This window comes from Sus scrofa, chromosome X (assembly GCF_054392235.1).
Source record: "Sus scrofa isolate SSC_HxYL_T2T_F1_AM1 chromosome X, Sscrofa_HxYL_maternal_Yorkshire_Landrace_v2.0, whole genome shotgun sequence".
In the NCBI taxonomy this organism is placed as follows: domain Eukaryota; kingdom Metazoa; phylum Chordata; class Mammalia; order Artiodactyla; family Suidae; genus Sus; species Sus scrofa.
Window position 1 is genome coordinate 108,831,989 of NC_139401.1, and position 24,618 is coordinate 108,856,606.

The following is a 24,618-nucleotide window of genomic DNA, read 5'->3' on the forward strand; positions in this document are numbered from 1 at the left end:
CAGTATTCACAGCAGCATTATTTACAATAGCCAAGATATGGAAGCAACCTAAGTGTCCATCGACAAAGATATAGGAAGATATGGTGTATACACACACATACACACAAGCAAATACTACCTAGCCATAAAAAGAATGAAATTTTGTCATTTGCAACAACATGGGTGGACCTGAAGGGTATCATACTTAGTGAAATAAGTCAGAGAAAGCTAAATACTATGTACTATCACTTACATGTGGAAGCTAAAACATAAGACAAACTAGTGACTATAACAAAACAGAAACAGATTCACAGATAAAGAGAACAAACTAGTGATTATCAGTAAGGAGAGGGAAGGGGAAGGGGCAAGATAGGAGTAGGGGATTAAGAGGTACAGACTACTATTTTTAAATAAGCTACAAGGATATATGGTATAGCACAGGGAATCTAGGCAATATTTTATAACTACAAATGGAGCAAAATCTATAAAAATCTTGAATCACTGTATTGTACACCTGAAACTAATATAATATTGTAAATATATAACCAGATAGGACCTGGGCTGTCATTGGGCATATAGACTGTTAAAACTATCATCCACCACCACCACTATAATGACTTCTATTAGAGCAGCAATTAAATAATCATTGTAATAAGAATTAATATATTCCAAACATTTTGTATATGTTACTATATTTAACCTTCACAACTCTAGAAGGTAGGTCCTATCTTTATCCTCATTTTACAGCTGATGGAATTGAAGCCCAGCGAAAAAATAAATTAATTAAAATTATAGGAGTGAAAAAGCTCATCCAAGGAGGATCTACATACAGAAATAAAAGTGAAGGGGCCTGAAGACAAAACTGGGCAAATAGTAATTTGGGGGCTGTGGGCAGAATGAGAACAAATAGGCAAAGAAACAGAACATCGGTAGAAACTGATGTCACAGAAAGCAAGACAGGATGGAGTGTCAAGGAGGGAACGGTCAGGAGAATCAAACTCTTGAAAAATCATGTGAAAACTAACTTTCAAAATATCCATTCGCTGTTGTACTGAGGTAGGGACTGCTGGTAACGTTATCAGAGAATTTTCACTAAAGATTTGGGGGGTGAAAACCAAAGTGCAGCAAGTTGATGGGTGAAGGGAGCACACTGACGTAGGCATAGTATAGATTACTCCCTAACGAAAAGAGAGAAAAGCCAAGACATAGGTTAGAGGGAGGAAACTATTCCCAGCACAGAGAGAGGGAACTTGAACAGGTTTATACCCAGTAGTACAGGAGCCGGGGCGGAGGGCAGAGGTGCAGGGGAATAGGATGTAGTGACATCCAGGAGGAAATGGAATAGGAGGGACTTGGATAGATACAGGTTAGCAAGGAAAACTGAGGGGCTTCATGGTTCACTCATTTGATTTTCTCCCCCCCCCCCCTTGATATTCTTGGTGAGACGAACACCAAGGTCCTGTGCTTAGGATGCGGAGGGAAGACAGACAGCCTGAGACCGTCTAGAAAGTGGGATATAGTAGCTGAGAGTTACGCGAGAAGGGCTGAACCTCCAAAGCCCCCCACCCCATACGCCCACTCACCCGACTCCCAGGTTCGAAATTCGGTTCGAAATGTGTTTGGCGTATCCAGGTGCCGTCCTTCTAAAGCTCTTAGAGAGGAGTCATTTGGCTGGCGCAAAGCAGTCACCCAGCCAGCCCGCCCTGTAGGAGGCGTTGTGCCAAGAAAAGTAGGTCCCAGCAGACCCGGGAGGAGTCGCCCAACTTGCCCGCCAAACAGGGGGCGCTCAGCCAGCAAGGTTGCTCCCAACATGCCTTGCGGCGTGACTCCGAGCCCCCATCTCCAACCTGCTAGCGGGTCGCGGTGGTGAGCCGGTCGCTCTACTCTTTGTGGGGAGAACTCGTGGGTGAGAGGGGGAGGAGGCCGAAGAGGAGGCCAGGACTGAGAAAGGGCTGCAGGAGGACTGAGCTAGGAGGAGGGGAGAGGCAGATCGGCTGGCGGCCACTTCTTAGCACAGCCGCGGCGGCGACTCTGCTGCCAACTAGGCCGCGGCGGCCATGGCCGTGGATTTCAGTGACCCCAGAAGCGGTTTTCGCCACAGCGAGGTAGTCATGTTCATCAACGAAGAGGTGCTCACTAACGGCGGCGGCCCAAACTTCTACCTGACCTTCCGCTCGCGGCCCTGGAACGAGATCGAGGACGAGCTGCAGTCCATCCTGGCCGACCTGCAGGTACCGCGCACGGTCAAGAGGGCCTGCGTCTGGAGCGCGCTGGCCTTGAGCGTGCGTGTGGCCACGAGGCAGCGGGAGCAGCAGGCGCGCCGGGTTCGGCGGCTGCAGGAGCAGGTCGGGGAGCGCGAGACGGCCGCGTGGGCTCTGGCGTCGCAGCTGCAGCGCCTGCGCGAGGAGCGTGAGGAGATGATCAAGCAGTTGCGTAGCACGCGCAGTGACCTGCAGCAGGCGCTGAACGAGCGCGAGGTGCTGCGCGGGCAGCTGCTCCGGGCTGAGAGGCAGCCCCTTGAGGCCGCTCCCCGGTCCCGATCCCAGCAGTTCGCGGCTGATGTGTGGCCCTTGACCGCAGAGGAGCGAAACAAGTTGCTGATCGCGACATCTCAGCGTAGGCAGATGGTGGAGGCCCAGAGGGAGGAGTCCCAGAATGCCCCAGCAGGCGGCATGCTTTACATGCCGGGCCCCCCGAGTCCCTGGGCCCAGGTTGTTCAACCCCCTCTGCCAATGCCATTACCCATGCCATTGCCCCTGCCATTCCCCCTGCCATTCCCATACTCACGGCCTCCCCCACCTAGGGTAGTCTCAGAGGCAGAAGCAGCAGCAGCAGCTGCAGCCACAACCACAGCTGCAGCAGCATTCCCACCCCAGATGCCTGTTGGGGGGATCTACCCATCTGGCGTGTGGCCTGCAGCGTCCCAGGAGGAGGTAGCCCTGCCGTGGGACCCGAGGATCCAAGGCCAAGAGGAAGCTCCTGTGAGACCCCACTTCATCAGCCCCTCAGGGTACATCTGGAACCAGGAAGACCCAATGAAGCCGCAACCTCAGGAACTGATGCCCAGGCCAGCAAAAGGTAAGAAAGCCTTTAAACCCCAGCAAGAGGAGAAGCCTGCCCCAGGCCTCAGGAGGAGGGATTGGGTCTGCCTGTGGTGTAGAATGTGATTAATTTTTCCCGACACCAGGCTTTTGAGAAATGTAAGAAAATCTAGATACTAAGTGGGGTGGGAAGACTTGACCCAAAATAAGCTCCTCACTGAATTCAGGGATAAAGAATGGAGACATACTCCAAAGAGAAATCAATTTCTGGAGCCCCCTTTCTGATCAAAAACTAACTCTTTTATTTACTTTATAGAGAGAAAATTTGAAAATCCATCAAACAAAAATTTTCATTATCCTACCAGGAAGCAATTACCTTTTTTTTTTTTTTTTATTTTTAGGGCCGAACTCTCAGCATATGGAAGTTCCCAGGCTAGGGGTTGAATCAGAGCCACAGCCACACCACAGCGATGGCAACACCAGATCCAAGCCGTATCCATGACCACAGCTTGCAGCAACACCAGATCTTTAACCCACTGAGTGAGGCCAGGGGTCAAACCTGAATCCTCATGGATACCTGTCAGGTTCTTAACCCACTAAGCCACGATAACTTTGCAATTACCATTTTTAACACATTAATATATGTTTCTACATGTGGATCTCTTTCCCCCAAGTTTAATGTTATACTTGTATATGTGTGTATATAGTATATATTGTTTTAAAGATGAAATTCTATGAAGAATATGTTAATCTTTTATATTTTTTTTGTCTTTTTGTCTTTTCTATGGCTGCACCCGAGACATATGGAGATTCCCAGGCTAGGGGTCTAATCGGAGCTGTAGCTGCCGGCCTACACCACAGCCTCAGCAACGTGGGATCCGAGCCGAGTCTGCGACCTACACCACAGCTCACGGCAATGCCGGATCCTTTAACCCACTGAGCGAGGCCAGGGATCAAACCCACAACCTCATGGTTCCTAGTTGGATCTGTTAACCACTGAGCCACCACGGGAACTCCAAGAATATGTTAATCTTTAAAAGGAAAATTTCTCCAATTGCATTTAGGTTCACAAATGGGAGCTCGGTGGCTGCTACGGATTGGTTGCCACCCAGGAGAGGCTGATGTGACCAAACGTTCTTTTTCTCCTTTCTGTATTCTCCTAACCTCCTCTCTCCCATAACACCAGTTCTTTGGCTGAGGATAACCATGCTTTATTTATTTATTTTTGTCTTTTGTCTCTTTAGGGCCACACCCGCGGCATACGGAGGTTCTCAGGCTAGGGGTCAAATCAGAGCTATTGCCGCTGGCCTACACCACAACCACAGCAATGCCAGATCCAAGCCTCGTCTGCAACCTACACCACAGCCACTGAGCAAGGCCAGGGATCGAACCCACAACTTCATGGTTCCTAGTTGGATTCATTAACCACTGAGCCACGACGGGAACTCCCGATAACCATGCTTTTAAAAGATACATTTTATTCTAGGAACACTGCTTTTCCTTGAGAATGGTACTGTTAAGCTACATACTACAGCAATGTCCATATTTATCCCAATTTGTTTTTATGACATTCATTGGTGAAGGCCTGTTCTTTGTGTCTCTAAGCTCCAGGACCTTCGTGTGAAGCTGAAGGTTCAGCTCCCAGTGTGTGAATCATCACGAAATATCCTTCTGGCTCTCAGCAACCTTCACCTCAGTGAGATCTCAACTGGCTGGAGCTGAAAAGAATATGAAGGAATCAGAGGAAAGGAGATATTCTGGCATACATCTTGGGAAAGGGAGGGCAGACAGATTGTGTTAAACTTAGTGCTTCTGTTGGGGAAAATAGATTGACATAGCAGAGTTTCAAACGGGGTTGGGAGGGTAGTATTAAATTTGGGGGGTTATAACAAGTTTGTCAAATTGTATTCATTAATTCATTGAATAGTTATTGTCTAGTATGCTCTAAGAACTGCTATTCTGTGTTATTATCTGGTGCATGCATAAGTCAATTGGATGAGTTTGGTTAGATGACAGGAGAGAACCTAACTTGAGACACAGATTATATCAGGTGTGACTTCTTTGCCTTGCACATAGTGTGGCTTTTGGACAAACCCAACTGAAATAAAGTCAAGATCCATGTCTATGATTCTGGGGGTATGTCTAAGATTTTCTTGGAAGGGCTTGAATGACTGAACTGCTCATCCCGTTAATCCCAGTGGAAATGAATGGGCGGGGGCATGTATTGGCAAAGTATTCTCACAAAAGTACAGGCAGGACTTTTTCTGTACTCCTGCTGATCCCCCCCTTGAGAGGGACAGCTGTTTTCCTGGTTGTCTGAAAGACCACTGGATTGTCTTTAAGAAAGACATTTCCTGGGAGAGTGTTGGCTGCACACTCAAGCCCTCAGCCTCAGGCTGCCCCCATCCCAAGCCCCCTTCCAGTCAAGAGCAGATGAAGAATAAAGTGGATTTCCAAGAACAGGCATAGTGCTATGGATGGTGCTTCCCTTGGAAGGACCTACTGGATTAAAAGTACAACTGGACTAGGACAAGCACTCTTGAGATCACCCCTGGGCCCATTCTCCTCCACTTGATGTGTTCTCTGCAGCCTGTCTGCTCCCCCGAGGCAGCTGCTGCAAGCCAGGGGGAGCCAGGGGGGAGCCCAGGGGGTGGGAAGTCAGATCAGCCTCCAGTCTGAACGAAAGGTGTCCTTGAGTTCCCCCAGAAGATCCCAGCTCACCAAGCTCAACCTTTGTCAGAGGTTTTCTAATTCTAACGAGTAATAAAGCGTGTGCACTTACCTGCTGTGTCTTCTGTGTGGTGTGTCTCTCAGGGCAGGTTCGCTCAGAAGCGGCAGTTTAAATGGGCATCTTCCCCCATCCCACTGAGGTGACAGAAAGTTCAGTCTCATTCACGATTCAGGGGCCCCTCCTCTTCCTGCGAGTTGGGTAACTCGCAAGAATGGGAGGGCAGAATGTACTCCACCGGGTCTTATATTCCTTGTCCCTGCTCCCCTCACTGTCCAAGTCCACATGGTCCCATGAAGGTGGGCTTCTCTGCTAGTCCTGGGGGCGCGAGAGGTGAGGTGAGGAGAGGGTTTCTGCCCAGCCTGGAGGCTCTAATGCCTGGTGTCCAGCCTCGTTATAGGCACCAAGAAGCCAGTTCCAGAGTTCCCACTGTGGCTCCGTGGTAATGAACCCAACTAGTATCCACAAGGATGTGGGTTCGATCCTTGGCCCCACTCAATGGGTTAAGGATCCGGCATTGCCTTGACCTGCGGTATAGGTGGCAGATGCAGCTCAGATCCGGTGTTGCTGTGGCTATGGCATAGGCCGGCAGCTGCAGCTCTGATTCAATCCCTAGCCTGGGAGCTTCCATATACCACAGATGCGGGCATTTAAATTAATTTAAGAAAGAAATCATTTCCCCGAGGCCCTTTATCTCCAGCAGAAATTTCCCTCCTGCCTTTCTGTCCTACAAGGCACCGTCCCCTCCCTCCTGTGCAGAATCCCATCAAGATGCTCAGGATCCTGGAAAAGAGCCAGGCTATTAAGACAAATGTTCCCTGAGGCAAAGAGGGGTAGAGTCTGGCTACCTGCTTGGCTAAGAGACAGGGATGGGACAGAGAACAGAAGGGAACCTACCCCACCAGCATTCTCCCTTCAAAGTCCTGACTACCAGGAGGCCTTGGCTCCTTGGAAGGGCGCTGGGGAGGAAAGGGACCACCAGAGACATCAACCCAAAGCTAGGTTTTCTGGGTTGGAGCCTGTTTTTGTGATACTCTTGTGTATTGCTGACAGCTCCCTGGAATTTTGGGAGGATGGGACAGGAATGTTATAGCACTTTTTTTTTTTCATGGCCAAACCTGTAGCATGTGGAAGTTCTGAGCAGCAGCTGAGGCCTACGCCACAGCCACAGCAACAGTGGATCTGAGCTACACTGCAGCTTGCAGCAACGCCAGATACTTGACCCGCTGAGTGAGGTCAGGGATCGAACCCACACTCTGAGAGAGACAGCATCGGGGTCTTAACCCTCTAAGCCACGGTGGGAGCTCCCTAGAATACATTTTAATCTTGTGGTCCTTAATGCATGGTTTCTGAATCAGCAGCATCAGGATCACGTGGGAATTTACTACAAAGGCAAATTCTCAAGCTCCACCTCAGACCTCCTGACTCCAGAGGTTGTTGGGGTGGGCTGGGGGTGCGATAGCACCTAACAGGAGTTTCTGGTGCTTACTGAAGTTTGAGAACCTTTGTAATCCATAATGTAATGTGAACACTTTACATGGAGAACACATGGATCTCCTAATGGTTCATTTAGGGCTTCACAACACACTCTGATGTGCTCTGGAATGACTATAGATCTGTGTGAAAGCAGGCTGCCTGGGCATGACTCTTCCATAGCTCAACGCCATCACCTATTTCAGGGTTGAATTTTTCATAGCACCCTGCATGAATCTTTGGCCGGAATCATTGAGGTTGGCCGTCAATTATCCCTTCATTCTAGGCTGGGCACACGCAGGTCAAGCAGCAAGAGCCCGGGCTTTGGAGCCAAAGAGACCTGGGTTCATACCGCTGCTCTGCCATCCACTGGCTGTGTGACCTCAAACAAGCTACTGAATTTCTCTGATCCCCAAAAAGTGTTGGCTCCCTTCCCCTGCCCTTAGGGTTCTGCCATATGATGGGGAAATGGGTATAAAGGATACCCACTGTGTGTCTTCTCATACCACTCACTGAGTGCCTACTATGTGATACTGTATGGCCATTTATCCTATCAGTGACTGTCACAGCTCCGTAAAGTTAGGTATAATAGATACCTCTATTAATAGTTTTTCAAGGATATTTTACTCCTATTTTTATAAATGTGGCAACTCAATAAGTTACCTAAAATCATTCAGCTTGGAGTTGGTGAAGCCTGGGTTCTAACCCCAGTCTGCCTGACACCAAACTCCATGCCCTTTCTACTCTATCACAGAGCCTCAACCTTTGCCTTTATCAATTAATAGCAGTAATTAATTGATACTGCTATCCCCAAGTAACGCATTGATTACTTCTATTTACAACTTAAGTTTTTAAAATGCAAAAATGGAGATTTGTAGTAAATAAGATCACTAACAAAAATTCATACAATTAAGATGTAATCTTTTCCTTAGGCTGCATATGTTTTTTTAATAATATGCTGTGTTTAAAAAACTATAAAGTTTTAGTCAATAACTTGATGGATATAACTGACTATAATGGAAGGACTCTGAGTCATAGAGGCAGTCTGGTGGAGGCTAATGAGTGGAGATAGCAAGAGTCAGACTTAAAAGAAGGTGCTGGGAGTTCCCGTTGTGGCCAGTTAAGAAGCAGACATAGTGTCCGTGAGGATGTGGGTTCAATCCCTGGCCTTGCTCGCTGGGTTAAGGATCCGGCATTGCCACAGGCTGTGGCATAAGTCGCAGATGCAGCTCAGATCCTGCGTTGCTGTGGCTGTACTGGGGCTCCTATTCAAACCCTAGCCGGAGTTTCCATCGTGGCTCAGTGGTTAACGAATCCGACTAGGAACCATGAGGTTGCAGGTTCGGTCCCTGGCGTTGCTGTGAGCTGTGGTGTAGGTTGCAGACGAGGCTCAGATCCGGCGTTGCTGTGGCTCTGGTGTAAACTGGTGGCTACAGCTCCGATTAGAGCCCTAGCCTGGGAACCTCCATATGCCATGGGAGCTGCCCAAGAAATCGCAAAAAAAGGCAAAAACAAACAAACAAAAAAAACCCTAACCTGGGAACTTCCATAGCCACAGGTGTAGCCCTAAAAAGAAAAAGAAAAAAGAAAAAACAGAAAAGGAGGTGCTGGAAGAAGAGTGTGGATGTGGCTCCTAGGGGCATCATCCTGGTGAAAGCTGCAGAAACAGAGATGCAGAAGGCAGGGCAGTGTTCTGTGGTTGACGCATTCCCCGCCCTACCTCCACAGAGCCCTTCGCCATCAACACGTCCACTCCCATTCGTCACGCTCCGCTGCAGAAGCAGTGGCTCCGGCCCCACCCTTCCTGTGGGGGCCTCTTCAGGCAGCAAGTGCAAAGTGTAAGGAGGTGGAAAAGCGCCTCTCAGGTATCACAGGAGGCAAGAAAAGACCAATCGCTGAGAGGTGCTTCTGCATCTCTCTGCAGGTGAGAGAGCTGTGCCTGATGCCTGGCAAAGAACATCTAGTGAACAATGTCAAATACACCAAGGTTTCTTTGATAAAAACAAGTTTTAAATGAGAGCAGAGCCCGCATATTTGGTAGGCATGGAGACTTTGTCCTCTCACAGAACCAGCTCTTATGAGCAGGATGTAAGAATGAACCAAGCAGATTCAAAACCCACTCTCTTGGGAAATCATTTTCCTGAGGCCCTTTCTGATCATCAAAGTAAACCAGATTCACCAAAACAGAAGTAGGAAAAGCAATTAAAACTATGCACAATCCTGAAACCTGGAGGTGACGGCTGTTTATATTTTAATACACACACACACACACACACACACACACACACACACACACACACACACAAAGGATATATGGTACATACTTTTTTTGCAGCCTCCTCGACTCTAAAAGTAGTGGCTCCAATATGGACCTCTTTGTGGTGGGCTCTGTGCCCAGCATGGGGGGAGGTATAAGGATTGGGAAAAGTACCTCTTGGATGGCAGAGGAGCAGTTATAGGTAACAGAGAATTAGATTTGTTCACCAAAACAGAATAATGGTACCTATTTCTTTTTGACATTTGTTTTTCACTTAACAGTAAGAAATGCACACTGTCTCATATTTGAATTATTTGAGAATGCGATTTTTTTTTGGCCATGCCCAAGACACATGGAAATTCCCGGGCCAGGGATCTAATCCATGCCATAGCAGTAACCAGAGCTGTGACAACACTGGATCCTTAATCCACTGAGCCACCAGGGAACTCTGAGAATGTGATTTTTATGTCAGTGTTTCAATTTACTTAACCAGTTCTATCTTATTGGGAATTTAGATTGTTTCCAAATTTTCATTTCACTCTCAACACTATGTTACTGTGCAGAGTTTTCTGGACCATGCCTAAGAGTGAATGTAATCATTAAAAACATAACCAGTTTGAGAGTTCTCCAGTGGCTCATCAGATTGGGGATTTGGCGTTGTCACAGCAGCAGCTTGGGCCACTACTGTGGCAAGGGTTCAACCCCTGGCCCAGGAACCTCCACATGCCACGAAATGTGGGGAAAAAAAGTTTGAAAGATAACCTGTTTTTTATTTATACACACACACACGTTTCTTTTTAGGGCCGCGTCTGCCACATAAGGAAGTTCCCCGGCTAGAGGGTGAAATGGAGTTGCAGCTGCCAGCCAAAGCCATAGCAATGCAGGATCTGAGCCACATCTGTGACCTTCACCACAGCTTGCGGCACAGCATGCCAGATCCTTAACCCACTGAGTGAGGCCAGGTATTGAACCTGGATCCTCATGGATACTAGTCGAGTTCTTAACCCACTGAGCCACACAGGAACTCTTGATTTGTATTTCTTTGCTCATTAGAAAGATGGTATTTTTTCAAATTACTTATCCATTTGCATTTCTTCTGTCATGATTTAGCTATTCATACACATGTACTCATGGAATATCCATCTTGTTTTGTATTTATTTGATAGTAAAGATATTAACCTAACCCTTTGTCATACTTAAAATTTCAAGTATTTTCCCTTGTTTGTAGTTTAATTTGGGTGTGATGGCATTTTGATAGTCAGAAGTATTAAATTTTTATGTATTAAAATCTTCTCCACCATCATTTTTCTCTTATTCTTAGGAAGGCTTTTATTTTGAGATAAGATACAACAATCTACATTTGATTACAATTTTTAAAAATGTGACTCTAATCATCCTTGAGTTTATTTTGGCACTTATCGCGAGGTGGTTCTCAATGTATTTTTTCCACAAAATAATTAACCAAATATCTCAGTGTCATTTTTTCCTTCTTTAAAAAAAAAAAAAAATTTGGCTGAGCCCGTGGCATGCATTAGTTCCTGGGCCAGGCATGCATTAGTTCCTGGGCCAGGGATAAAACCCATACCACAGTTGTAGCCAGCCAGAGCCACAGCAGTGACAATGCTGGATCCTTAACCAACTGAGCCACCATGGAACGCCTCAGCATCATTTTCAATGTTCTATTCTTTCCCTATTGGTCTGAAAAGAACATCTGTATCAAATGCCAAATACACAAAGTATGTGTGTTGTCCATTAAATTGATGGTCTATTAGATATAATATTTGATCCTAGCTTTATAACACATCTTAATAAATACAGTACAAGTTATCACTCATTTTTTTCTAAACTTTCTTGGTAGTTATCATGTTTACTCTCAGTCGAAGCTTTATAATTTAACTCTACCCCTTTGAGTCTCAAACATACTTCCTTCAATTGGATTCTGTGCAACTTATCCAATTACTACATAATTCATTCCTCTTTTTTTAAACTAGTTTGAGTGGAGTGCTATTCCTTAAGTCTTAATCTCAGCCCTATTCTCTCTTTTCACTTCCTCCTCCCATGATCTTGTCTAAACATTTGACATTTATCATCTTTAGGAAGCAGATACCAATCTGTATTATTTTTTTAAAAGTTCACATTGGGAGTTCCTACTGTGGATCAGTGGGTTAAGAACCTGACTAGTATCCATGAGGATGCAGGTTCAATCCCTGGCCTCCATCAGTGGGTGAAGGCCATAAGCTATGGCATAGACTGCATACAGCCTATATCTGGCATTGCTGTGGCTGTGGCATAGACCAGCAGCTGCAGCTCTGATTTGACCCCTAGCCTGGGAACTTTCATATGCTGCAGGTACAGCCCTAAAAAAGAAAAAGAAAAAACACCTCACGTTTATTGCTTACTATGTATGTTTGCTGGCATTCTTATTTAATTCCCTTTAAAACACTACAAGATAGGTAGTAGTACCACCTCCATCCTACAGATGGAGAAGCCTAGGCTTTGAGAGGCTAAGTAACTTGTCCAAGATCAGAGCGCTACTGTGTGTAGGAAGAGCCAGGATTCAAATCCTTTTCTGATATACCTGCTATGCCATGCTATGTAACATTTAAAGGAAGGAAACACAAGGAGTTCCTGCTGTGGCACAACAGTATTGGGGGCCTCTTGGGAGTGCTGGGATGCAGGTTCAATTCCCGGTGCAGCCCAGTGGGTTAGGGACCAAGCATTTCAGCAGCTGCTTGCCTGGGGAACTCCTTATGCCATAAGGTGACCAGAAAAAAAAAAAAGGAAACACAAATATTAAATTTTCTGTTTTAAAATTGAAAATTATGGAGTTCCCATTGTGGCTCCCTGGTTAATGAACCAGCTAGTATCCATGAGGACACGGGTTCGATCCCTGGCCTTGTTCAGTGGGTTAAAGATCCGGTGTTGCCGTGAGCTGTGGTGTAGGTCGCAGTCGCGGCTCGGATCCCACGTTGCTGTGGCTCTGGTGTAGACCGGTGGCTACAGCTCCGATTAGACCCCTTGCCTGGGAACTCCATATGCCGTGGGAACGGCCCTAGAAAAGGTAAAAAGACAAAAAAAGAAGAAATTGAAAATTATAGCAACCACAGATAAAGACTTCTGTTTTGGTAATTGAAATGACACAGGAAGCAGCATGTCATACTAAAAGGTAGGTTGTAATGATAGAGTGCTTAAAGGTACTGGCTCTGAACCCCAGATGCATTCAATAGATTAATGGTAGGTGTTGTAATTCACATACAGCACACTCCACAGTGCCTGGAGTACCATGTGCTCTAAGATAAACACTTCTTCCACATCTTTGAAACCAGTAGAGGACTCACCTGTGGCATATGGAGGAGATTCCCAGGCTAGGGGTCCAACTGGAGCTATAGCTGCTGGCCTACACCACAGCCACAGCGACACGGGATCCCGTGTCTTTGACCTACACCCCAGCTCACGGCAACGCCGCATCCTTAACCCACTGAGCGAGGCCAGGGATCAAACCCACAACCTCATGGCTCCTAGTCGGATTTGTTTCTGCTGCGCCACAGTGGGAACTCCCGAGGCCTCACAATTTAATTGGCAGTATTTATCTTGCAATTGATGGCGTCTTAGATTTGACGAAATAAGGTATTAAGCACTTAACTGTTTAGCTATTATACATGATGACCACTCATCCAGCAGCAGTTGTTTATTTTTATTTATTTATTTTTTTTGTCTTTTTGCTATTTCTTGGGCCGCTCCCGCGGCACATGGAGGTTCCCCCACTAGGGATCTAATCGGAGCTGTAGCCACCGGCCTACACCAGAGCCACAGCAACGCGGGATCGGAGCCGCATCTGCAACCTACACCACAGCTCACGGCAACACTGGATCCTTAACCCACTGAGCAAGGCCAGGGATCTAACCCGCAACCTCATGGTTCCTAATCGGATTCGTTAACCACTAAGTCACGATGGGAACTCCAATCAGCAGTTATTTATTCAGTGTAAACTACGTGCCAGGCATTCTTCGAAGGACTGGGACAGAGTAGTAAACAGTAATTCCTGCTTTCATGAAGTTTACCTTCTAGTGGGAGACATACAGGAAATACAGATTAACAAGTGAAATACATAGGATGTGAGATGGTAACAGGTGGTAAGTAGTAAGTGAGAGAGTTAAGGGGAGTGGAAGTGGTGGGGGCAGGGGGCGCCGTGTCAGGGTGGTCAGGGGATGCAGTTACACTTCAAAAGAGACCTCAATGGGACCAGAGGGTGAGCCGCGAGGATAGCTGGGCAGGATCTTTACAGGTGGAAGTAAGAGCAAGTACAAGGGCCTTGAAGTGAGGGCACCCTTAGGGTCTTTGAGGATAACATGAGGGCCAGCATGGCTAGAGCCGAGGAAGTATCGGAGAGCGGATGAGGTAAGGAGGGAGTGTTGAGGATTATGGTTGGACGCTAAGTACATGGATAAGGACTTCTTGAAATCCTCTCAAAAAGGCTCTAAATCTAAGAGTAGGAACTGCGTACTGGGCTCAGAACCACCTAGCAAGGATTGCTGAGTGTCAAGGCTACAGTGCACTTAAAGTGGGGGAACAGCTTGGGGGTAGGGATGGCATTAATTTAGGTAAAGGGAGGAGAGAGACAGTTCCATTTAGTCTCAAACACACTAATGCACAGTCAAAATGATTCATGGGGCAGAACAGTTTGAGGGCAGAATGATAATGATACGTGATCAGAATAACTAGATGAAGCTACTCTGGAAAAAAAATGTGATATTCAGGGCTTAACATTACAAATGAGGTACAGCATAAACTGGCCTTGGTTTGATCTTTCAAAAGGCACGCTGCCACAACATACATCCTCGCTTCAAGTAGGCTGGACAAAACTCAAGTTATTTGAAGGATACTAAAGAACACTTATGGGGTGACTATTTGCAGGACAGAAGAGTACAGATGTCAGATTTCTGTAACCATTCAATATCAAGCATACAGTTTTTTACAAAATCCATGGTTTCTTGGAGTTCCCGTTGTGGCTCCCTGGTTAATGAACCAGACTAGTATCCATGAGGATGCGGGTTCGATCCCTGGCCTCGCTCAGTGGGTTAAGGATCCGGCGTTGCCGTGAGCTGTGGTGTAGTTCGCAGATGCGGCTCGCATCTGGCGTTGCTGTGGCTGTGGTGTAGGCTGGTGGCTACAGCTCCCATTCGACCCCTAGCCTGGGAACTTCCATATGCCGCGGGTGTGGCCCTAGAAAAGACAAAAAAGAAAAAAGAAAAAAAAATCTATTGTTTAAAAAGAAAAAAAAAATCTATTGTTTCTTAGAAGCCAGGATACACAGTGGTTAAGAGCACAGTCTTTGAAGGAAGAAAGAGCTGGGCTCAAATGTCAGTTTTGTCAGTTAACCTTTGTTAAGTAACCAAGCCTCAGTTACCTCCTCTGTAAACAGGGAATGATAGCGTCCAATCTCAGAGTCGCTGGGAGGATTAAATGAAATGTGTGTAAAATGCACAGCACTGTAACTACTCAATAAAACAGCTGCATTTTCCTAATAAAAATGCCTTGTATACCAAGGTATCTCCTGTCATCTCTTAAAACAGAGGGACTCAAATTTACACTGCCATCAAAATAAAATCAAAGAGAAAGCAAAACATTTCCTTAGAATTCTAAAGGCTGTAAATTCTAACATTTACAATATACACATTGAACTTAAAAGGATGGACCTCCAAGTTGAATTTTTATTTATTTATTTGCCTTTCGTCTTTTTAGGGCCACACCCGCGGCATATCATACGGAAGTTCCCAGGCTAGGGGTCCAATCGGCCGGCCTACGCCACAGCCACAGCCATGCCAGATCCCAGCCACGTCTGCGACCTACACCACAGCTCACGGCAACACCGGATCCTTAACCCACTGAGCGAGGCCAGGGATCGAGCTTGCAATTTCATGGTTCCTAGTCGGATTCGTTGATACATGGCAACATGTATAGAACCACACTACTTGCTACCCATAATTTTTTTTAAATTAAAAAAAACATTTTTTAGACACACCCACAGCATGTGGAAGTTCCCAGGGCTAGGGATCAAATTCAAGCCAGAGCTGCAACCTATACCACAGCTGCAGCAATGCCAGATCCTTAATCCACTGAGCTGGGTGGGTCAGAAATCAAACTGGCACCTCAGCAGTGATGTGAGCCATTGCAGAGACAATGCCACTCCTGAACCCACTGCACCACAGCAGGAACCCCACTCTATTAGTAATCTTGAAGTGCCTCTCTCAGAGGCTCTATGAGGTAGAGTTGTGGAATATATTCAGCAAAGAAGACAAGACAGGTTCTATTGAAAACCCCTTCCCCAGTCCCACAAGTTCAAGGTAAGGCCATATTTTGACTGAATCAAAACCATTAACTTTTTTTTTTTTTTTTTTTTTTTTTTTGCTTTTTAGGGCTGCACCCATGGCATGTGGAAGTTTCCAGGCTAGGGGTTGAATTGGAGCTACAGCTGCCGGCCTACACCACAGCTCACTGCAACGCCAGATCCTTAACCCACTGAGTAAGGCCAGAGATGGAACCCGCAACCTCGTGGTTCCTAGTGGATTCGTTTCCACTGTGCCACAATGGGAACTCTGAAAGCCATTGCACATTTAACAATCAGAAAATGAAACCCTGTTACTCAGGAACTATGGAGAGATCCAAAGTTCAAGTCCTTCTCCCACCCAAAATGTCTGTTATGTAAAAAGGAATGTACTGTCATTTAATCCAATCACATAACATTTGCGAATTAAGTTGAATTATAAGGAATTTAAAGGAATTTGCAGACAATGGATATCTCTTCCTTGGCCCATATCCTTGAGGTATAATTTGCTCAGAATGGAATCAACTTCAACATTAAGTTTATCAGTGCAGACAGACATATGCCAAAAGTACATTTATTATGAAGCTCTTATATTCGATTTCCATATTTTCAGTGTTTTCTTGAATTTTCATAACCACATAGCTCCTCGTATTTGAAGTGTCTGCTTTAAATTTTCTAATGCTTTCTTAATAGGGCACTTGGTTAATTTGCAGACCTATGAGATAATGAGTCCCACTGATAATTCAAGAAACAAGAATTTTTTTTTTAGTTTTTTAAATTTTTTTGCTTTTTAGGGCCGCACCTGCGGTATATGGAGGTTCCCAGGCTAGGGGTCCAATTTGAGCTACAGCTGCCGGCCTACACCACAGCCACAGCAACATCAGATCTGAGCTGTGTCTGTGACCTACACCACAGCTCACAGCAACTCCGGATCCTTAACCCACTGAGCAAGGGCAGGGATGGAATCTGCAACCTCATGGTTCCTAGTCGTATTCGCTTCCACTGTGCCACGACGGGAACTCCAAGAAACAGGAATTTGAGGAACTTAGACTATACAAATCAATCCAAGCTCTTAAGACTGAGAACATGGAATAAAAATGAAGTTATCCATAGTGATACAGATTGTATAGTCTTTATTATATTTTGATTCACCAATCTAAAAAAAATCACACATATCAGATCAAACTGGAGTAATCATAGTATGCTTTATTTCGTAGGTATTAATTAGTTCACTATATTGATATATCCAAAACTTTAGGTAGCGGCAAGCATCAGTTCTTCCAAAGCAGTTTATGTGAAAACAATTCTTTATATTCATGAGTTCAAAGTCCATCTGATCCATTGTTCTATTGACATAAAAATGAACTCAGTGGGCAAAGCTAACTGAACACTCAGTTCATAGATTTTGGGCTTCCTGTATTTTATTGCAGTTGAAGTAGCTTTTGTTTTAACCCTCTGTTAATGTTTCATATTTTAATTAATCTTAATTCTTAAAAAAGAATCAAACATATGTTTGCTAATTACCTAAGATAAAACCATGATACTCAGTGAAGAATTAGTCTCCTACCCAAAAGATAGAAAACTTTTAAATGAACCCATAATTTTGAATGTATCTGAATTTTCCAATCCATACGCCTTGTAGCAAGGTCACAAACTGACTTAAATAATCTGGCTTTCAGACCATCATCTCAAAAATACTTACTGAAACGAAACCACTGTTTCTTTATAGTGCCATTATTTTGACCAAATAACAAATAAACAATTGTTTTCAAAGTAGAACACTTTAAAAAGAAAATATTCTTATTCACAAGCAAATAGAGGAGAGCTTAAGTCTGCAAATCAGAGAGTTCTAAGGAAAATGCAATTGAGAAATCTGACTTTCTGCTCCAGTTTGGAATATATGCTTTTGAGATGCACATATAAAGACAGTAAAGAAAAATGTTGCTGAATTTTCTTTTTTTTTAAGAGAAAATTTTCCAATTCCGATTATTGGCAAGGAGCTCTGACATGAGTTAATGGCAGCAATACAGTGGTGAGCATCTGCATTTCACTGAGAGGTAGACGGGGACTTAATCCTTGGATTTAATAAATTAAGGTTTAAGCTTAATTTCTTTTTTTTTTTTTTTGTCTTTTTAGCTATTTCTTGGGCCGCTTCCGTGGCATATGGAAGTTCCCAGGCTAGGGGTCAAATCGGAGCTGTAGCCACCGGCCTACGCCACTGCCACAGCAACGCGGGATCCGAGCCACGTCTGCAACCTACACCACAGCTCACGGCAACGCTGGACTGGATCGTTAACCCACTGAGCAAGGGCAGGGACCGAACCCGCAACCTCATGGTTCCTAGTCGGATTTGTTAACCACTGCGCCACGACGGGAACTCCTAATTTCTTAATCTAAGGACTATTTTTAAAGTGAAGGCAGATCTTTGGAAACTTCTGTTTTTTAGTTATATAGAGATGAAACAGCTTGATAAAATAAACATCTGCCTTATGCTAATAACAGGTGTGCAAAGCAGCCATTTGGACATTAGAGAAATACAACACTGTGCTTCCGAATCAAAGAACAAATTCTATAGCCTAGCCAGTCAAGCAGACACTGGGATGAGTGGTCTTTAGTACCTTACTCCAGCAGCCAGAGCCATTTAGAGGTCCCTACAGAGATATAAGTCTACATCAACAAATTGGCAGAATAATCCTGGTCCAGCTTGGGCCAGCCAGCCATCTGACTGATGACACTTCAGGGCTCACTAGCCTCTAGAGTTACGCACTTGCTGCTGTGAGAAAAAAGAAACCAATACATTAAAAATATCAATTAGGAGTTCCGCTGTGGCTCAGCGACAACAACAAACCCTGGCTTTGCTCAGTGGGTTAAGGATCCAGCATTGTTGCAAACTGCAGCGTAGGTCAAGGATGCAGCTGGGATCCTGCATTGCTTTGGCATAGGTGGGCAGCTGCAGCTCTGATTCCACCCCTAGCCTGAAAACTTCTATATGCTGTGGGTGAGGCCCTAAAAAGACAAAAAAATTATAAAAATATCAATTAGAACTTATTCATACAGAGGATAAGAGCATACAGGAGGCACACAAAATAGAGAAACTTTGTTTTTTTAGTGGAGGATGAATGAACTTTCTGAACAAATTAAGGCTCTAAGGAAAAAAAACATTCTAAATCATAACGCTAAAAAAAATTATGTCAACACCTTAAAAAAAGAGCTGTAGATCTTACTTCATCCTTTAGCATAAATGGCAAGTCTGAAATAATCAATATATTCCAAACTCCAGTAGGAAAAAAAAATCCTTGTTAAAATATAGTAGCCACTAACACTAAAGAAGAAAACAGCCAGACTTTTGTTATTAAATACGATATTGTAAAGACATTTCTTTCAACTAGCAGAAAAATTAAATCAAGATTTAAATAATTCTTTTTGGCCACACCCTCGGCTCATGGAAGTTCCCAAACCAGGGATTGAACCCACGCCACAGCTGCAACCCAGGCCACTGCAGTGACAATGCCAGATCCTTAACCAACTGTGCCACAAAATAATTTTGATTAGGTGGTGGAAAAACTAAGTCTTACTCCAAACCAAATATTATGTTTGCCACCAATGAAAATGAAATCATTATGTTCTTGAATTTATTTCCTGAAGCGAGTTAAATTCTTTAACAGCCTTGATTTTGCAAATAACATCAAAGTCGTAAAATACAAGTAATTGCAACATACAAAATTATACTTCAAAAGAAATGCTTTCATAATTGTATCCAGAAGCTTAAAACCATTATTTATTTTAAAAAGAAACCCCACTATTCAAAGCCACAATTTTTCTTTCAATTACACTTTTACAAAGGAAGAAAAAAAACAGAAAAAAAAGAAATTGGTCGTAATACATTTTTGCTTAAATAGTGCTACTCATGCCCAAGTTAGTTAGCAACTCACTGAGGTTAATCTGTGTATCTTAAACAATCGATTGCACAGCGCTTCCTGGCTTTTAGCCAATGGAAAACATAACTCCTGATGGCAAAAAACAAAAAGCACTAGATCTGACTATACAGACTGATAACCAGTACGACTTTTCCTTCTTCCAATCATATAAGAGATAAAGACAACAATAATAAGGAAGCCCAAGGCCACACCCACTGCAACAGGAATAAGAAAGTTGAGGTCAGAGTCAGCAGAACATTCTTCAGCTGTTAGAAAAGAACAGACAGAAAGCAAGGAAAGGAAATTAGTAAGAATGCAATTAAGCAGAAACAAGCAAACAAGAAACAAGCATTTTGAAAGTGTACACAGGTCAGTCTTTGAGAGCATTACCCCTATTTTATTTTTGCTAAGTGAACACAAATATTTCCAAGCAACTGATCCTCCTTTAACTCTGTCACTTCATCTCAATCACATCTAATTCCTCAGTACAAAAAAGGTCGAAGAACGAGAAAGGATCCAAAACAGAATTTTGCTTGCCTAATATGGAAAGAATTTATGTTGAATTGTCTAATGGCACTGGAGGAAGAGCTATCATCTTCAACTAATACCACTGCCTGCATATTTCCCCACTCCCTTTCTCCCTTGCCACAACTCCCTCATGAAAATATAAATAAGAATTCTGAATGAGTAATAAAATCTAAGTTAAAAAGGACTTAGGATCAAGAAAATGCAGTATAGTTGTTTTCACACAAACATTAGGTAGCGATCAAGTTATAGATAATTTTCAGCTGAGCAGTGGCCTGAACGAATAGCAGAATCCAGTGGGCTACCAAGGCAGTGTGCACGTGCAATGTAGATTCTGAGCTCTAGATTCATACAGAACTGAATTTGAATCTTGATTCCTTCAATTATTAGCTAGAGGACCTTGGTCAAGTAATTCAAACTGGGCTTCAGGAGTTTCTGTCATGGCTCAGTGGTTAACAAACCCCACTAGTATCCATGAGGACAAGGGTTCGATCCCTGGCCTTGCTCAGTGGGTTAAGGATCTGGCGTTGCCACGAGCTGTGGTGTAGGTCACAGACGCAGCTCAGATCCCACATTGCTGTGGCTGTGGTGTAGGCAGGCAGCTACAGCTCCAATTCGACCCCTAGCCTGGGAACCTCCATATGCCTTGGGTATGGCCCTAAAAAGAAAAAGAAGAAAAAAAAAAAAACTTAAGCAGGGAGTTGCCTGGTGGCCTAGTAGTTAAGGACTCAGTGCATTTCACCACTGCAACCCAGGTTCAATCCCTAGTCTGGGAACTGAGATCCCACATCAAGCCACTGCTCACCACAAACAAACTTAAGCAAAATTGGTATCATGTGTCATTTATTGAAAATAAATAGTACAGAAACTAAAGTGTGCAATTCTGATTTCATAGTTTTTCTTTTTCTTTTCTTTTTTTGGGGGGGGGGCATACCCAGTGGCAGGTGGAAGTTCCCAGGCCAGGGATCAAACTCACATCACAGCAGTGGCCCGAGCCACAGCAGTGACAGTGCAGAATACTTAACCCAATAAGCCAGCAGGAACTCCTCATCTCATAGTTTCAAGTTTAAACTAGTCTTACTACTGAGTGAATAGATTTCATTAGGACAATTTTTATCAAAATGCTAATAATGGTTTTGTTGCTCACTAGATATGCAATAAAGCCACTCCCCTTTCTGTAAAATTATGGGGTTAGACTAAATAATTCCTAAGGTCCCTTTGAGTTTAAGTCTAATGCAATTAACAAAATGTGGTATTTGGTGTGATTTGCAATTGAATAACAACTTGCATTTTCCCTCTAATTTTATCTTTTCCTCCTCTTGCAGTTTTCATTAAAAAAAAAAGTTGCTAAGGTTTTGAGTGTATAATACGAATTTCAATAATGACATCAGCTTTCATCGAAAGGATTACTATATTTTACTAAAAGCCTTTAGAGAGGGATAGCTGTGTACCAAAATACTGTAATCAGTGAGTTACAAATATTCTGAACAAGCCAATATATACAGTGTGAATTAATAAAATAATCACTTCACTGTGAAATCCGAGTGTATTGATTAAGCTTCCTTCTTATTTGTCTATACATCCAACATCTGTGCTGCACTTAGAACATGGAGCATGCTTCAATAGGGGCTGATTATCCAGCTCATCTTAATGTCAACAGCTTCTCTCCACACCCTCACCTATGCTCTGCCCCACAGGGGCCGTCTTGGAAAAAGCAAGAGCCTAGTTGCTATGCTTCACTGCCTCCCTTCTGAGATTGCTGTTAGCTTACATTTCATAAGTACCAGTCTGATGACAACACTAAATAGATTTTAATGCTCTAGAGATCAACAAGATGAGGTAGAGAAACACAACACAATCTCTCCTAATTAGTTCATAGAATATTTCTATCTTTCAATGCTAATCAGGCATCCAAGGAAGAGAAAAACAGGAAGGGAAAAAAAAAAAGGCAAGTGGTTAAATATGCTTGAATCTTTTCAGTCTACATTGCCAAAAAAGAAACACTCTTTAAATTCTGAAGCCAGTTTAAGTTCTGCTGTGGCCTACTGGGTCTGTTTTTTATCTAAGGAAAAATTACAAGCCTAAGATATTGACTATATCCTTAACGTGAACTCAAAGAAATCTACAAAAGTCACATAATCTAAAAAAATAATAATGGTCCTGAGGACATTCAACTGAAAACCAAGTTTAAGCATATCTGATGGGCATTTGTGCCACATCGGTATCTATTTAATGAACTATATGCAAAGCAACTGTGATGAGTTTAAAGCAGAATAGCTCTTATACATTGAAACAGAACACCAATAGTCAAAGAGTATTTATTAATTCCACTAAGAGACAACAACATTTTTTTGTCCTTGTAATGGCCAGGTTAATAAGTTTAAGGCATCGTAGGTTAGAATCAAAATTTGGCCAACTCTTCTTAAGATAGACCTTAGAACACTGTACACCAATGTTCTTTATAACAAATTTGTCTTCAGGACCAGTAAACACAACATTTTTTAAAATTTTAAGCTGTTCTATTAACAGTTTATATTAATAAAGAATTATCTCAAAGTGCTGGGACTGATTTAAGAATTAAAGTTTCAATATATCAATCTTAACAAAGTGTTTCAAATCTAAAAGGTAAGAAAATCTTGTTATGTGCATGTATTTTGATAAAATCAATTAGACTGAGCTTCTAAAATTGCTCATATCCAGCATGATGGCGCTTGAGACCAATAAAGTAAGCCAGCAACACTAGAATAAGCACTCCTGCCAAGGCTGCTCCCACCGCTATGGGCACAATGAAGTTGTCGTCATCTGCACTGCAGTCTTGAGCTAGATGTGGAGAAAGGACAATTGAGAACAAAAACAGTGACACAATTTCAAATCTGTTAATTTTTTAAGTTACAATGACAGTACTTTCCAATACACGTAATTCGTGTTTTACACCAAGGCAACAAGTCGTCGGCAGCCACTACCAGCAAAATGAGACGTTCCATAAGTGATTTTTCCAAATAACCAAATCATATGCTTTCAAGTGACTCAAAAAATGCAGTCATTTTGGATGAAAGATGTATAAAATAATCACATACTTCCCAGATTTCTTAAACAGAAGATAATAGATAAATATAATTAGTCTTGCCCTGCTATCAGGCTGTGAGCTTTCAGAGGCCAATTGCTATGATGTTGAAGCACAGTACCCGGAACACTGCAGATTGGTAAATATTAATGAAATGGACCAAATGAGCAACTATGCACAGCATTATGGGGTCATTTCGTAATAGGAAAAGATACAAAGCCCTGATTATGTAACCGTCTGCCTCAAGATGTTTGGTCTAGTCTTTGAGTCGAGACAATCAGCGATTAGAATTTCAAAATATGTGATAATAGGGGCAGGCAACACACAGTGTCATAGAAGTTATTTCAAAGCACACTCAACTCAGCCTTGTTACACAAGACATAGTTTGAAAGAGGTGACACTAGAGCTTAGTTTTTAAGAATAAGTAGGAAGTAACCATGCAGGTAATGGGTGAAGGGCTTTCCAGGTACAGAAAATAGCAGAGACAAAAATATGGAGGGTTAAGAGAACACAGCACTTTGGGTGAAAGGCAAGCAGGTTAGCATAGCGAAGAGTGGATTAAGAGGTCATCTTGGAAAAGAGGCAGGAAAAGGGTACAAGGACCAGCTCACAAAGGCACTACAGGCCCCAGGAAGTTTGGCCTTATAGTGATACCTCCCCCCCTCCAAAAAAAAATGCAGCAGAATCTTAAGCAGAATATTTGTTTCAGAAGTTATGGCAGATGGAAGACTGGAGGTATTAAGTTAGGAAGCAACTCTATTACTAGACGCCAGATGACCAATAATATGGTCTGAACTCAGTTAATGAAGTGCAGATGCAGAAGGGACAGATTGGAGATCCAATTAGAAGACAGAATTGACCAAATGGAGGTAGTGAGTGTGGTAAGAGATAACAGAATGGCTTCCAATCCCATGCCTGAGTGATTATGTAGATGCTGGTACCATTCACAGGAATACATGTATTTCAGTCTTGCTTGAATTTATGTTTGTGGGTTAGTTTTTTAATTTTAAAAATTTGTGTGGGGGGAGGATGGAGAGAGGAATATGTGGAAGAGAGAGACATTCCATTTTGGCTCTGCTGAGTTTAAGAGACCTAGGTCCCAACCAAGTGGCTGATGTACCTAAGTGATAGTTCAAACCAGGGACAAAGACATTTCTCAGCAAGGGCAGACAGACTAAGGGACCTGAGACAAAACACTTGGGGACATCAATATTTGAAGAAAAAAGGAGCAGGGAAAAATAGGAAAGGCAGGTTGAAAAATGGTTCCACAGAAGCCAGGGAAGGAAATAGTTTCAACTGGCGTGGGGGA

General features: G+C 43.5%; 2 protein-coding genes across 3 annotated transcripts in view; one reads left to right on the forward strand and one right to left on the reverse strand.

Annotated features, from left to right (window-relative positions):
* Nucleotides 1–1,584: 1,584 nt before the first annotated feature.
* On the forward strand, nt 1,585–5,801 carry LOC100154946 (testis-expressed protein 13D-like). The gene is made up of 2 exons (XM_001925205.6): nt 1,585–3,057; nt 4,626–5,801. Exons 1-2 carry the CDS (start codon nt 2,037–2,039, stop codon nt 4,670–4,672), a joined length of 1,068 nt encoding a protein of 355 aa, XP_001925240.2. The 5' UTR covers nt 1,585–2,036; the 3' UTR covers nt 4,673–5,801.
* Nucleotides 5,802–16,989: 11,188 nt separating this feature from the next.
* LAMP2 (lysosomal associated membrane protein 2) overlaps nt 16,990–24,618 on the reverse strand; it is a 42,318-nt gene continuing 34,689 nt past the window's right edge. Inside the window, exon 9 of one of the 2 annotated variants that reach the window (XM_085006112.1) lies at nt 16,990–19,986. In XM_085006112.1, coding sequence (XP_084862238.1) covers nt 19,844–19,986 — 143 coding nt within the window. In that variant the 3' untranslated portion in view covers nt 16,990–19,843. 2 annotated transcript variants of the gene reach the window in all.

Excerpts from the sequence above, each read along its gene's own strand:
- LOC100154946 (XM_001925205.6), top strand. The coding sequence starts at position 2,037 with ATGGCCGTGGATTTCAGTGACCCCAGAAGCGGTTTTCGCCACAGCGAG. Across the intron at positions 3,058-4,625 it reads GATGCCCAGGCCAGCAAAAG|CTCCAGGACCTTCGTGTGAA; the intron begins GTAAGAAAGCCT and ends TGTGTCTCTAAG.